This window comes from Anneissia japonica, unplaced genomic scaffold (assembly GCF_011630105.1).
Source record: "Anneissia japonica isolate Jap-2015-1 unplaced genomic scaffold, ASM1163010v1 scaffold673_len1821605_cov196, whole genome shotgun sequence".
NCBI classification, from domain to species: domain Eukaryota; kingdom Metazoa; phylum Echinodermata; class Crinoidea; order Comatulida; family Comatulidae; genus Anneissia; species Anneissia japonica.
In genome coordinates, this window is record NW_022717449.1 from 1,196,072 (window position 1) to 1,210,797 (window position 14,726).

The 14,726-nt window shown below is 32.2% G+C and overlaps 1 protein-coding gene across 3 annotated transcripts in view; it reads left to right on the forward strand.

Annotated features, from left to right (window-relative positions):
• LOC117110310 (homer protein homolog 2-like) overlaps positions 1 to 14,726 on the forward strand; it is a 36,887-nt gene that overhangs the window by 18,187 nt on the left and 3,974 nt on the right. For all 3 annotated transcript variants that reach the window (XM_033252972.1, XM_033252970.1, XM_033252971.1), the window contains exons 5-6: positions 3,073 to 3,191; positions 10,677 to 10,833. In XM_033252972.1, coding sequence (XP_033108863.1) covers positions 3,073 to 3,191; positions 10,677 to 10,833 — 276 coding nt within the window. The remainder of the gene's footprint in view (positions 1 to 3,072; positions 3,192 to 10,676; positions 10,834 to 14,726) is intronic.

A 14,726-nucleotide genomic window follows, 5' to 3' on the forward strand; every position in this document is an offset into this window, starting at 1 on the left:
ATTAAATAGGACTGATACTGTAAAACTTTAATGATGAAGCCCATCTCGAATTGAAGACCCCTCTTTAGTTTGCAAAATTAGCCTCGAAAAGAAGACCACAGGCTTCTTTTCAAGATAGCATGTCTTCTTTTCGAGATAGTACAGCACATACACTGTGCATGAATTTAAAAAAACAAAATTAAGTAAAAACAAGCTTGGTTTATACAGTAGTTTAGGTGATTTAATGCCAGTTAAATACACTCCATGATATAGGTTCACGTTACAGTGGCCTTATTTATTGTTTTATATACAAATTCACAAAATGATAGCATTCATTTTGAAAAGAAGCCCACCATTTTACTTTGCAAAAGTAGCCTCGAAAAGAATCCCATTCAAAGTTCGCAAAAAAAAGAAGCCCAGGGCTTCAGTTCAAGGTTTTATTGTATGCCATGGAACAATGCAACAGAATAGTGCTAGTGCATTATGTTTTTTAATTTGTATCCTCAATATGTACATATTTCTGGGAAATAATCAAATGCAAACATGAATATGCTAGAAAGATTAATAAATAGGCCGGCATATCAAAACCAGACTACTAATTACAAAAGTTATTTATAATCAGGCCTATAATTCATGTATTCTTTGAAAATATATACATGATGTTTTTTTTTTTCTGTGCATGTATTGTTAATATAGCAGAAGTAATAATGAACATATAACAATGAATAATAAATCAAACAGAAAAATGCAAGCAGGACTTGATTCACTCGCATCATAAATCATTATCATCATTTGCATATAGCGTGTTCTTGAAAGATAATGGCAATGGTAATTGACTGTGTAGATATTAGGTAAATGTCCTATGTGCTATCAAACCACTGGTAATGTAAAGCAGTAAAGCAGACAGTGTTATGGGACATTGGTTGGACCTTTCCAATCAATCACCAACCAAAAAAAAAAAAGGAATGTAGTGTGGTGATATTTTTGGTGATAAAATCTATAAAAAAAATTTAAAAAAAAACAAAAACAAAAAAAAAAACAATAAAAACTCCCACTCAACATTTGCTTTGCTTATTAAATCTATCAAATAAATTATTAACTTATGAGACAGATTTCTCTTATTTATAGACATTTTACTACAGAAATTCTTAAATCATCTTCCAGGTAGCATTTGATAATAACTTGATGAATCAATTCAAATTTTACTGTTTAATTATATTGGCTCTACAAAGGCAGTTTTTAAATTAATGTACATTCTCCATAATATTTTGATATTGAAATTTACAATAAAATGAATATTATGTAAAATATTTAATACATCTGGTAACATATATTAATTATTGTAAGGTGACAAGAATGGGAATGTTGAGCAGTGGCTTATCCCCTAAAAAATTGATCCCCTCCCCCCTGCATTGAAAAAATATGAAGCAAAAAATGTATGCTAAAGTAGATAAAAATCATCTCATATCACCTTATTTTTTGAGCTAGTGCCCCTCTTTTAATCATTGAGCCCCTACTTCACCTTTACACCTCCCTCCCCTCCCCCTACCCCATTTCAAGATTCCTAGATATGTGCAACTGATGTTAAGAAAGGCTGAGACTTTCATGTCATTATTCATTATTTATTTTATTTGGGGTTGGGGTTTTCATTGTTTACCTTTGGGCCCCTGCAATTCCCTCTATGCCCTTGGATATTATTACTATTGATTGTATGCTAAGTTTCTCAAGTTAAATCAAGACTATTAATTGGCATCATTCTGTTTTCAGTGATGGCTGATAGATTTTCAATCTGCAGATTGAGATTTATTAGGCTTCTATTTCTCCTTTCTTCCACATAAATATTGCCAATCATCATGGAAATTTTATGTATCTCTTGTCCATCATCAAAGATATGATTTGTAACTTTTCTATGACTTTGTTTTGCTAGTCAGAAAAACAGGTCATACATAAAAGTCTTGAATTCCTATGTTTCTACTAAATTGTTATTGTATGGATGTGGGTGGGTGGTATGATAGATGATCAATCCATTCCAATATTTTGTACAGCACTTGAATTCATGCACAGTCTTTATGTGCCAAGACGTTGTCAACTGTTATGTGACTAAACTATAAAATGGAAAATAATTATGAAAAATTAAGTTGTAAGGGGGAGTAGGTAATTGAATCTCTTGTGAAAGCATCATTAAATTGATGTGTTTATTATAGTATGTGTTTAATTTTCTTTTTGACATGTAAAAATAATCATAAATTGAAACAAAACTAAACATTATGTGAAAAAGAAGCACATATAAAATGTTACCATAATTTTTGTGCACATGCCGACGTAACAGGTTTGATTTCATGACATTTGAAATGCTACCTAGAATATTTGTTTATCAAAACAATATCACATTTCCGTAGATATAGTCAGCTCGCTAGTGAAGTGAAGTATTTCATAATGTTTCAGCTATGCAGACATTCCAGTGTAACAGACATCAACTTTGTCCAGGGTGGAAAACAATAACTTGGTGTAAAGTGCCTTGAACAAAAACACAGGGATTGGATTGGATTTATATGGTGTAATCACCATGACTAAGGGTAACCCGCAAAAGTCCGAAGATGGCTTATTGCAAGTGGGGTCCTTCTGGTGGTGATTGGGTAGTACAACAAGAGACAATCCATTATTCTTTTTCAAAGAGTGTTGTGTTATTTAACATGCACTGTGTTATTTAACATGCACATGGGCCATTTAACATGCACACAGGCCATACAGACTAGTGGCTTAAACGAAAGACGGTGCGCTGTTGAAACTTGCGTTTCAGTCCTGCAGGTAATTAAACACCAGGAGGGAAGCGATGGGAATTGAACCGGGGACCAAGACGTCTTCACATTTCAGTCAGCGCATACACACTGGCTAACACTTGTCCGACTGAGCAAACTACTCACACAAACCTTGGATTTGAACCCCTAACCCCTAAACCCTATTGCAATATAACAATCTGTAAAAAAAAAATGTAAAAAACGGAAAATAGATATTTTATTAAAATTGAGAAACCATTCAAAACCATTAACTCTGATTGATCCATTTATTCCTTTGTTCTTTTAAAAATAATAGGACAGATCCGGTAGTGGTAGTAGTAATGATTCTTCAAACGTTGTGATGGTGACATCGGCAGCAAAGGACTCGCAACTAAAGTACGAGAATGACAGGTTAAAGATAGCATTAGCACAAAGGTAAGTCGTGGAAGCTTTGATACAGTTAGTCTGCAATCTCAAGGTGTTGAGATTTATATAAACATATTATTGTGTATACAGGTATTAAGGCAGAAATTACATGACTTAACTTTTGTGGTAGATTCAAATTCAAAATTATTTCACTTGCAACATGGATTACATACACAATTCAATCAAGTAAATGAAACAAACAAAACCAAGCAAGCAAGGATTGCTGAGCGGGCGTAAGTCCATATAAACAATTCCCCTATAGATATTAGTAAAATTTAAAGAAGGTAAGCATAATTGTATATAGCACAAAACAAACTACACAGAAACATAAAGACCAAGATGTACAATAAATTAAAAGCTTTTAAAACAAATGAAATGGCAACATAAATTCACTTTAAATGTGAAAATACGCTTACTAATAATTTATACAAATTAAAAATAGCAATAATAAATCAAAATTAAATAAATTCTGAATAAAATCATGGTAATTACTATAATAATCTATGAAATATATATTTAAAGACTTGTTTTCAATTACAAATAATAAAAATGATATTATCTGAAGGCGAATGGAACAAGAATCTGAGTGATGAAGGGAAAGATAGATCTACATTGGTCCAATCCAATGGTGTTTATTTCATATCTTAATATAGATCTATTTATAAGCACTTTACAAAAATGTAAGGCACTATCATTAAGGTAAAATCCCAAGACATTAGGTTTATATCCCTTGATAACATCTATTTATATACCACATAAAGTAAAAGAAAATACATGAAAAGGTAAGTATATCAAAGAGTAATTATCAAACAAGGGGGTGGAAACTAATGCCTCATTCGTAATGTATAGATAAGTCTACGGGCCTCTGGCACCTTCCAATTTTTATGGTTGTATTTGCATGATAAATTTAGAAATATAAAAGCCTGTTTGCTGTAAACAAGGAAACACATGACAAATAATTAAAGTAGTAAGCAATTATGAAATGTGTAGGAAGAAATTAATGTTGAAGGTCTTCACCCACCAGCAATGAAGCAGGATTGTTGTTATTCATGTTACACATAATATGCTAGCCTCTGGCACCTTCTAGCCAATATGCAAGTTTTTATTTCTTTATTCTGAATATAAAGAATAATATTCATGGATAAAAACACAATGAACTACCAAAAAGGCAAATTTATTTCCATTGTGGTCCAAAATATTAAATATAAATTACAGAATAAGAAACAAACAATCAATGAACTAACCAAACAATGAATCAAAGTCTATTAGAATATATTTGCAATAAACTAAAAATATTAACTTATTTTGTTGTTATTAAATATAAAGAATGTTTGTAGATAGTAAAAAGCATATTATTTAAATCTGAAAACAGAGAACTAATAACTGGTAGGTAACACATTTTGGGAAGTATAAGTATGAGCAGAAAAAAATATTGGGAATGCTGGTGATTTAATTTATTTTTTATTTGCACTTGCCTCCCCATTTGTTTTTCTTAGGGTGCGTTCGAGCCATACACGCCTATTAAATTCCGTGTATATGACAGGTAAACGCACGGCTTTACACCACGTGTGGTCCCCGCATTCGAGCACAAACTTATCTTGTCTAACCGTGTAAAAATTTACCTCGGAAATACTCGTTTGAGGTCAGCGAGGCAATAGTATATCCCATCATGCCACGCAATATTTACGTTTCTAACCACGCTTCACGCACTTGTACTGTACTCCCCTGCGCAAATACTTCAGTTTATTGGTGACCTGTGTCACCGTCAGCTTTCCCCTAAATTTTTCTTTGATCTTTGCAGTTATTTCTTTGTAAATACCGCTGTTTCGGCGGGTGCCGTCCAGTTGTCTTTGTATTCTGTCTCCCCCCACAATGAGAGAAGGTAACGTATCATAGGTTCGGTCCACACAGACATGTTGAAATGATGAAGGTGATGCTATAACATTAACAACAGGTCAGCGAATGCATTTGTTTTTGCAAAACTGGACAGGCTTATGGTTTTCGCGCGTGTTGAATTGAATTCATGTTGACCGCCAGACGGTAGAGTCATTAAAACATGATTAATGGTCGCGATAATGGCCTCTGACAGCGATACACGGTTCTATAACCCTAAATTTGGTGGTCAAAATAGGCGAGCGTGTTCCAGATGTTTTTTACATCTTACCCACGTTCGAGCCACACACGGCATTTAACTTCCGTGTAAATACACGGACCTCGCACGGATATATTTCTGGCTCGAACGCACCCTTAGTTAAAATGCGAACCATATAAAATAAATGAAATACTAGAGCTGGAACTAAACTACAATAAAATTAATTAATTCAAAATAATTATGCAGAAAAAAGGCTACATGTACACTCTGCAGGTGGAAAACGGCGCTGCGAGCAGCTCTACCAAGAGATGAATACCTGCACCTAATAATATGACAATTTTTATTATCATTATTATTTAAATGTGATCAAAAGAAGAATCGGGTTTATTCTTCAAATAAACTGAAAATGGGTTAAATTATCCTGTTATATATTAAGATTTTTAAGGATTTTGAAGTTATTGTTTTGTGTTGTATTGAAATGTCTTCGTTTGGTTTGTTTTATGTGCGCCGGGCCCTGTGGGATAAGAGGAATCTTTTACTGAAAAGGTCACATAGTAATAAAGAACGAATAATGACCTTTAAATAGCAAGTAGATGACGATTCATATTTCTTTATATTAAAAATGTAAAATGATATCCTACACGTAACCTTGTTCAGTTTTGATCATTCATCTAGTAAATCTGATAAATTTAGTTCTGTTTTTGACTTGGGTGAATGATTTAAGTGTAATGTTTATCCTTGCTGAAAAATCTAACATGATTGTTGTTTCAAGTGTACATGACTATCAAAGATCAGTCGATATGTCAGAGGGTCAAGGTGTCATTTTAGTGATCCATCAAGTGTTTATTCTTGTATAAAACTGACTATCAAAGGTCAATCAATATGTCAAAGGTCCAGAAGTCATTTTAGTGATCTATTAAATGTTTATCATTGTTTAAAACTAACAAAAAACTAACATGTGCTTGGTATTGATGGTTTCTAGTGTTATGTCATTTTAAATTCTCAATAAGTTGTCTTTTAGTTTCAAGTGCACATGACTATCAAGGTCAATCACAATGTCGAAGATCAAGGAGTCATTTCAAGATCTATTAAGTGTTTATCCCTGTTACAAATAATAATAATATGACGTAGTCACTTGTTGGTTTATAGTTTTATGTCCGTGTCATTTGTATTCTTAACAAGTCATCTTGTTTTTTGTTTTAAGCGTGCATGATGTCAAAGGGCAAACCACATAACAAATTCTGCTTATACTACGGTCTGGATGTTTATAAGCATTATCACTTAACACAGTTACTGCAAACATTCTTCAGTAATTGTTAAATATGTCTATTTCTTAAAAATGATAATATTCGCTGTATAAATTTTTTGTTTATTTCTGATCATGTTGTTTTCATTCTGCATGCTATACCAGTCGAAAATTTAGCTGAAAGGCTACTAGAACTTGAAATTATATGCAAATGACACTTGACATGGACACATGCACATAAAACTACAAGAGGGCTTATGCTAATGTGTACTTCATGAATACTTGGATAAACGATTTAATTGCCTAGTCCCAAGCTGGACAACCACAAGGTGTTTCCAGCATGTAGGTTGTGAAATCAGAGTGCATGGTTGGCATCTCATGAGCTGGTTGAGGGTGGAGGGGCTCTGGCTGCTTCTATGCATCTTAATCCATGTCATCTTGCAACCCGGGGTTGGGGGTCGGCTCCAGCCCCTTCTGTGCTCCTCAACCCATGTCAATTGTTAAATATTCACTAAAAATTTAATAATGTACTTCAAATACAAAATGTTATTGTGTATACTGATTGTTGAATGATAATATTGTAACTCTGTTTGTCATAATTTGTAATTTATTCTGAGTTTTAATTTTTGGACATTGTGGACATAAAAAATAAAGGCTAACAATAGCAAAGAATTACTAAATTCACAATATTAAAATTATAGTTACTATAATATTGAATAGCAATAATAATAGTAAAATTGTATAACAATAGTCACAGTGCTTCTACCATAGAGTTATAAAATATATATACCTCCATGCTTCTACTAACATTGAGTAATGGTTAACAGTAATCATGCTTTAATAATAATTCAAGTTATATTTATAAATAAACCTACATTGAAATTAGGATGATATAAAAATATAAATGGCAACAAAATCAAAATTTTTATGTGCACTTTCAGAAGGGAGTACTCGTTTGTTCACTTATGGAAATGTTGATAATGTGAAAGGCTAAACTACACTAAGTATACACTATCGTAAGAAGTAACCTAGTTAAAGAGAAAACTATAAACAAATCCAAGCGTAATCTTCAGGATCATTGCAGTTGATAATGTAGCTGTATTAGTTTATAAAATTACAATAAATAAATGCAGAAACAGCTTTATCCCTCACCACTACCATACCATCTCCAATTAAACACCACTTTTCTGTGGTCCCATAATTAACGACTGTCTTTTATCTTTATTCTTCTAATTAGAGACCAAAGCTACTAAAAGCCATGAAACCCCGGTCCCAAAATTGGTCTTTAATTGGAAGGAGACCTGTATACGGTATCACATTAAGAGCCACGGTAGTGATACTGAAAAATTATGAGGTTATTGTAAATATATATATTTTTTTTGGTGTATTCTTCCTTACATTGATCTATGGTCACTTTATTAAAAACATCATTTAAAACACATTTTCATGTATTTGTAAAAGTGTACAAGGTGTTTAACCTTCATCCTCAGTTTGTTGTTTGTACATAATATTGGGAATGGTCCCTTTTCAAAAGTTTATGATGGCTACAGTATATAGACTTTGAATTGTGCATTGTTTAGTTCAATTACATTTCATTGACAACTGTACAAAAGATAAAATTAGTAAATCACACGGAATAAGAGCAGTCACATCAAGCGAATGATGGGACGTGATGGTTAATATAGCAATAAACTATCGAATCTTAAAGCTACATTTACACTAGACACGATTACGACATGACAACGACATAATACAGATGCACGCAGTGTTGAAGAATACAAACTACCCGATGATATGTCGTTGTAGTGTCGTTATCGTGTCTAGTGTAAATGTAACTTTAGTCATCATAAATATGAATGATATGTTGTAGTATAGGCAGTTATCATCATGTTAGATTTAATCGTTGTGATCGTTCATTAGTTTCACTTTATTCCCATTTTAAAATGTAAGTGAAACAAAATTTACAAAACTCATTCTGTTGAATCACAAAGAAAGTTTTCCATACTTTTTCTCCAGCATTCAATGTTTTATAAAATAATACCCTCATTATTATAATCTGTAATAAATCGCATCTACTACAAGATTTGGATTTTCTTTTTATATGTTTTGAAAGCTGATGTAGGAGTTGTTTTTTATTACATTTATGAAAAAGAAAAAAAGCCATAATGACACCTCAGAATCTTCTTTTCAAATATAGTGTGAAAACTACACTGTAGAAGTTGGCATTTTGCCAGAATCCTGATCACATGTGCATATGCACAGTATATTACATTGATGTTCTATGTTTTTTTTTTATGAAAAAAATGTGTTAAAACTAATGTAGCCAAGGAAGGCTATAAAACATTATTTATTGGTTTGTCATACATGATGTGAATATTAAGAAATTAAAATTGATGCTGCAGAAAATCTGATAGGAGTTTTAGTTCTTAACGTTTCTAAGCAGTATTATGAAATATGTCAAGCCTAGGAAGAAATAAAAATATATATAAATGTTGTTTTTTCAAATATTTCATTTTAAGTGCAAGCATTATATCATTATTTAATGTATAAAGTAAATTTATATATATTTTTTTACTAATCTACAGTTAAAAAAATTATACATTACAAAATAATTTTACATTTAAAAAAACATAAATTACAAATTTAAATAAATAAGTTACCTTCTTTGATAATCTTTACTACTGTGTTTTCATGTTGGGACACAATGCTACCGATAAAAAAATTGATGTTTTCCTCTGAAATGATGAATATTATTAACAATTCAATTTTATATTTTATTTATATATAATTTTATACAGTATGCTACATGAGCTATTAATTAGCCTTATCTGCTTGCCTAGACAAGAAAAACTTATAATATTCCTAAATATACCACAATCTGAGCTTGAATGTATAATATTAACAAACATAATAATTTATATGAAATAATATTCTGAATTTATAATGCTCCAGTATCCATAAAAATGCTTATGGCACTCAATTCACTATAGAAATGAAAATATTGATGCCTGTAACCCTGGTGAGGGAGACTTTAGAAGTGTTTCTACTTACCCAAAGCAGTATTCATAATTAGCTACAGAACTCCTAAAATTAGTGGAGGGAAGGAATATCTTGACTACCTCCTTAAGGGAATCCCAAAACGCTGTAAAGATGTTACCTAGACCTAACCTAATATAAAATGTAAAGTGATACTAGTACATATCCGTAGCATTTTTACAGTAATTTAATGATGTGGTGATGTGCATGTTAAGGTAAGTACTTTCCTTAATTTGGTGATGGAGATAGTAATATACTTATTATGAAGTAATGTCTATAGAAAGAGTCGGTGTAGACCAGTCAAGTACGAATCAACTCATCATTAAGAGAACAGTGTGGATGGAGGAATCATTAGTACTATATAAGAAAGGTCAAGGTTCAAATAAGAGCTGAGTTTGAGTTATATATAGATGTACAAATAGCTATGCCGACATGGGTAGTAATTTACCGTTGGCAATCTGGTCACATACAAATGACAGATTACGTGACAAACCTAACACACTGTAATGTACTATCACTTCCGGCTATTTTGTTTCCTAGTTTTGGAACCCCATAAAAGCACAGCAGAATTACATGTTATATAGTGCAGTGCACAATCTACCTCTTCTAAATACGTTTAAAAAAAAATTATTAAGTTCTGCTCAGATAGGATAGTTGGTTGTTTGTGAATAACTTTAAAACTCAACTCTGTGCAGATGTACCGATTTCTCTTTAGAGTGAACAACACCTTTTTAACAAATTATAGTATAATCTGCAGATTCTAAATCAGTAGTTAATTGACTTTTACTTATATCATGCTAAAATTTGACGTATTAAAGATTTTTTACTTCAATTTTGTTTACCAGTCTGTACTGTTGCTTTTTATGAATAACAGCATTTTGGTCATGCTTTTTGTTCTTTTTTTTTATTAAGTAAGTGAATAACTAAGTGTCCTTAAAAGTAAATCATTGCAGATGAATCTTGAGAGAACTCTCATGCTGACTTGAGTGAATATTTAGCAAAAGATTATTCAAAGACGGGGAATCGCAACAGAGTTTTAATCAGCCCTGTGAGTGTGTTTTTGTGAAGGAGGCCATCACAAACAAATGAAAAAAAAAAAATTGTTTTGTTTTTTCCTCAGTTCTGCAAATGCAAAGAAGTGGGAGTTAGAATTACAAACATTGAAGAATAACAATGCAAGGTTAACAACAGCATTACAGGAAAGTACAGCAAATGTTGAAGAGTGGAAGAAACAACTCTCAGCCTACAAAGAAGAAAATGCAAGGTTAAAGAAAAGGGTAATTTAACTATTTGATACATAATAATATTTGTTTATACATATATATGTATTTATATGTCAATCGTGATGTCATCACTACATCTCCCAGTATTATTTGCCTATCTCACACAGTCCAATAATATTTAAATAGTGGACGCTTGTTTTGATTTTTTTTAGGTTCGTTTGCAAAAAAATACCTAATTTTTCGTCACCATTAAGGTATCGCTCACAACGATGAAAATTGAATTGTAGGCCTAATTGAAAATTACTTTCGTAAAACAAGGTTAATTAGAACCTGAAGAAAGTTCAAATTCAATAGTAAGTATATGAACAATTAAGGAATTCCTTGAATCAATGAACCCTAATAAACTAAACAAAATGAACATTTAATAGGAATATTCTAGACCTATTTCAAAGACTCAATCAACGAAATTAGATGTAGGCCTACGGTCAGACAGGAGGCCACCGAAACCTCATCCTACTAGTAGCCTGGCGTAGTTATGAAATCCTCTCACGATTTTTACCTGTCTGCGCTAACCAAAAATCAGTGACTGTATTCTCTCTCGAATGATTTAAGAAATGTTTATTTTTTGACGAATGTCTATCAAAATAGCATTACAAACAAGTTCATCTAACATAATACAAATTAAAATACTGTAGTAATTCATCGTATCCGTACTGACAGTACTGCTGATGTGTAGTTAACACGTACTGCAGGAGCACAAATCAGCATATGCACGTCAGTAGGGCCTAATACGCACACAGTATACTAGTCATATCACTATAGCAACCGATGACTGCTACAACATTTGGTTATCAAAACTAACATTAAAAGACGGCGATTGACTTATAAAGCAATTAGTAGAGCATGCATCGTACACTAGCGGAAAATTATTCTACTTAGGTTAGATTTAATGCATTCAAAAATTTTCTTCGGGCCTTCAGGAAAATATATATATATATATATAATCAATCAGTCATAACAATAATTGTGTAATGCCAGAATGCACTGCAAGTAATGTTAAATGGCACTGTGACATTAGCTCAATTGTGCTTTATTAAACAATAGTGCAGGGGTCCCAAGACTCCCGGGAGTCTCCTGCAAATCGGTATGGTCTCCTGCACTTCCGCAAACAAGCAAAAATCTCCCGGATATTCACTTATCTCCCGCAAATTCAATAAAAAACAAATCTTTTTGTTTTATTTAGGCCTAAACTTTGGTTGCCGATTATTTTTTGCAGTTCGACAGTGCCATTTCCGGGCTTCTAAAGGCGCCTATTCTACAAAAATGATATCACCTCAGCCCAATCATGGTGGGCCTGAGGTGGGCGTGGTCCTTTGTTTGGTACCTACACTTTCTCCTCATAGAATATATAGCACCCCCAATGCCATTAAACGAATTTCCCGGAAATGGGTTCTTCCAGCTTGGGACCCCTGATACTGTGCCCTCCTATTTGAGACCACTTTTTCAAGAACCAATTAACAATCTCCCATCTTTTAACACAAAGCTAACCCTCTAAGAGGAGACCATAGAGCTATTAAACAACTAGAGTGCTGACAAGATGGCGAAGCATTGTATGTGTACCATCCAAGATGGCTGCCGTAGTAAAGCTCCACCCTCAGGCTTAGTATACATATTATTACCATAAATAAGGCCTCTGACTGACTATTATTTCATTAATGATATTGAGTAATGGTAATAACAAATTATTAAACTATCGTAGACAAAACAATGCCAAGTGGAGCATCTTATTCAAAAATAAAGGACCGAGGAATGAAAATTAAAATCGTGTACATTACACCCATACACTGCAACGCTCGAGTTTCAAACATACGGGTAACTAGCTGTACTGAACTTTCTGTGTAAATTGAGGGCGCAACTGCAAATGATGGCGCTTAGGCAAAATTTGATTGGCTAAATCTATGGCAGCCATCTTGGATGGTACACACACACCTGCGTATTTTGAACATCGAATACATTGCAGTAACGCTCTAGTATTCTTATTATATTTCCATGGAGGAGACCAAACCTTGAGATCATTCCAAATTTTCAGTCCCAAATGTGGTCTTGAATTGGGGGGCGAACTGTAATATTTAGATCCTAAAATACTTTACTTCATTTACTAATTAAGAATTTATTATTATTATTATTATTATTATTATTATTATTATTTTAATTATTATTATTATTATTTTTATATTATTATTGTTGTTATTTTAATTATTATTATTATTATTATTATTATTATTATTATTATTATCATTATTATTGAGTGATGATGTGATTCATATCTTTATTATTATTATTATTATTATTATTATTATTGTTATAAAACATCTAATACATGCATTCAAACAGTCAAATATATAAATGTAGTTTGTAACAGATAATATGGGACTAGAAATCTCAAGAATGTGAGAATTACCAATTGATAATAATAGTGATAATACTTTGGTCTTTTTACATATGGAATATTTCAATTGGCAGGTTGTCTGCATATATTGGCCTCATTTCTCCTAGTTGCGTAGAAGCAATTGTATTATGCGCCTCAAGTTAATTGAATGATTGATTGGTTGGATTCATGCCGCTATGTACTTCATAGCGCCATGTGTCATGTTACCATAAGGTTACAAATATCGGCATCAAATATAGATATTTCTTTATTGTCGTATTAATTTGTTGCATTGATTCTTTCAATTGTTATATCAGGATGATAGTTCATCATCATTTTACAAATTAAACATTGTTAAACAATTTAGAAATGAAAGTTCAATTGCTTTAAAAAGGTATTCTTCTGTTTCAAGTATCCCCACAATATTAAGTTTTTCAAAAACTTCAGTATTTGTATTGATAATTATGAAATGTCTGTTTTTAAATGTCATTTTACATTTTTCCTATACTATAAATACATTGAATTAAACACGCTATGATAAAAAATTTGACATAGAAAATTCTGACTTGGTCAACTTGAGATATCATTTAAAATCCAATTGTTGATGTTTAAAACATTTTTTTGTTGTTATTGTTGCCTACTGTGTGTAATCTAATAAAAATCACCAACAGCTAGTGTCACTTTACATTTATTACAGCATGAGATATATAAATTCTTCTGTTATACAACTCATAAAGCTGTTTTGTTTTTGTCCAAATTGGGAAGTCATGCTTTTTCCTTTAAATGTCATTGGAAAACATTTTACTGCCTTGAAATTGAAAGTGAATTTCACCTAACAGTATCGAGATGATATAAATTATGTATGTTGCTAGTTTTCAAACCATTTCATCAGGATGCTTTGGGGAGAAAAGGGGATTTAATATCATTACAGAATGAGCATTTGAGACATCGCTATCCGTGGACCCCACAAATTCATTTTGATTGATAGGTGCTGTTTGTCTTCTATTTGTCTTTCTGTGTTTCTGATTGTCAGCTTGTACCTAGATCTATCTATGTCACTCTGACTGTTAGCTATTTATCTGTCTGTCTGTCTGAATGTCACAGTCTACATTTACACGACTGTCTTCCTATCTACAGTATTTGTCTGTTTTACCAACTAGCTAACTGACTGACTGATTGTCAACTGAGTATTGGTATGTTTCTCCTGAGAACCAAGATACAAACGGTTCTCTTATAATATTCATAATAATAATAATAATATAAATATAATAATGGAAATAGTAATACAGTAATAATAATATATAGGTTTAAACATAGCGCCATATAATCATTTCTCAGAGCGCTGTTACTCACAAATGTAATACTTAACGGACATTTATAATTCGCCAGTATCCGTCGCAGACGCTCATGGCGCATTGACATGTCTGAGCTGTAGGCCAAGATAAATAAACAAAATAAATAAAATAAAAACTTAAATAAGAAACGCGAAATCCAATAACAATAGTGACAATTGGCACAG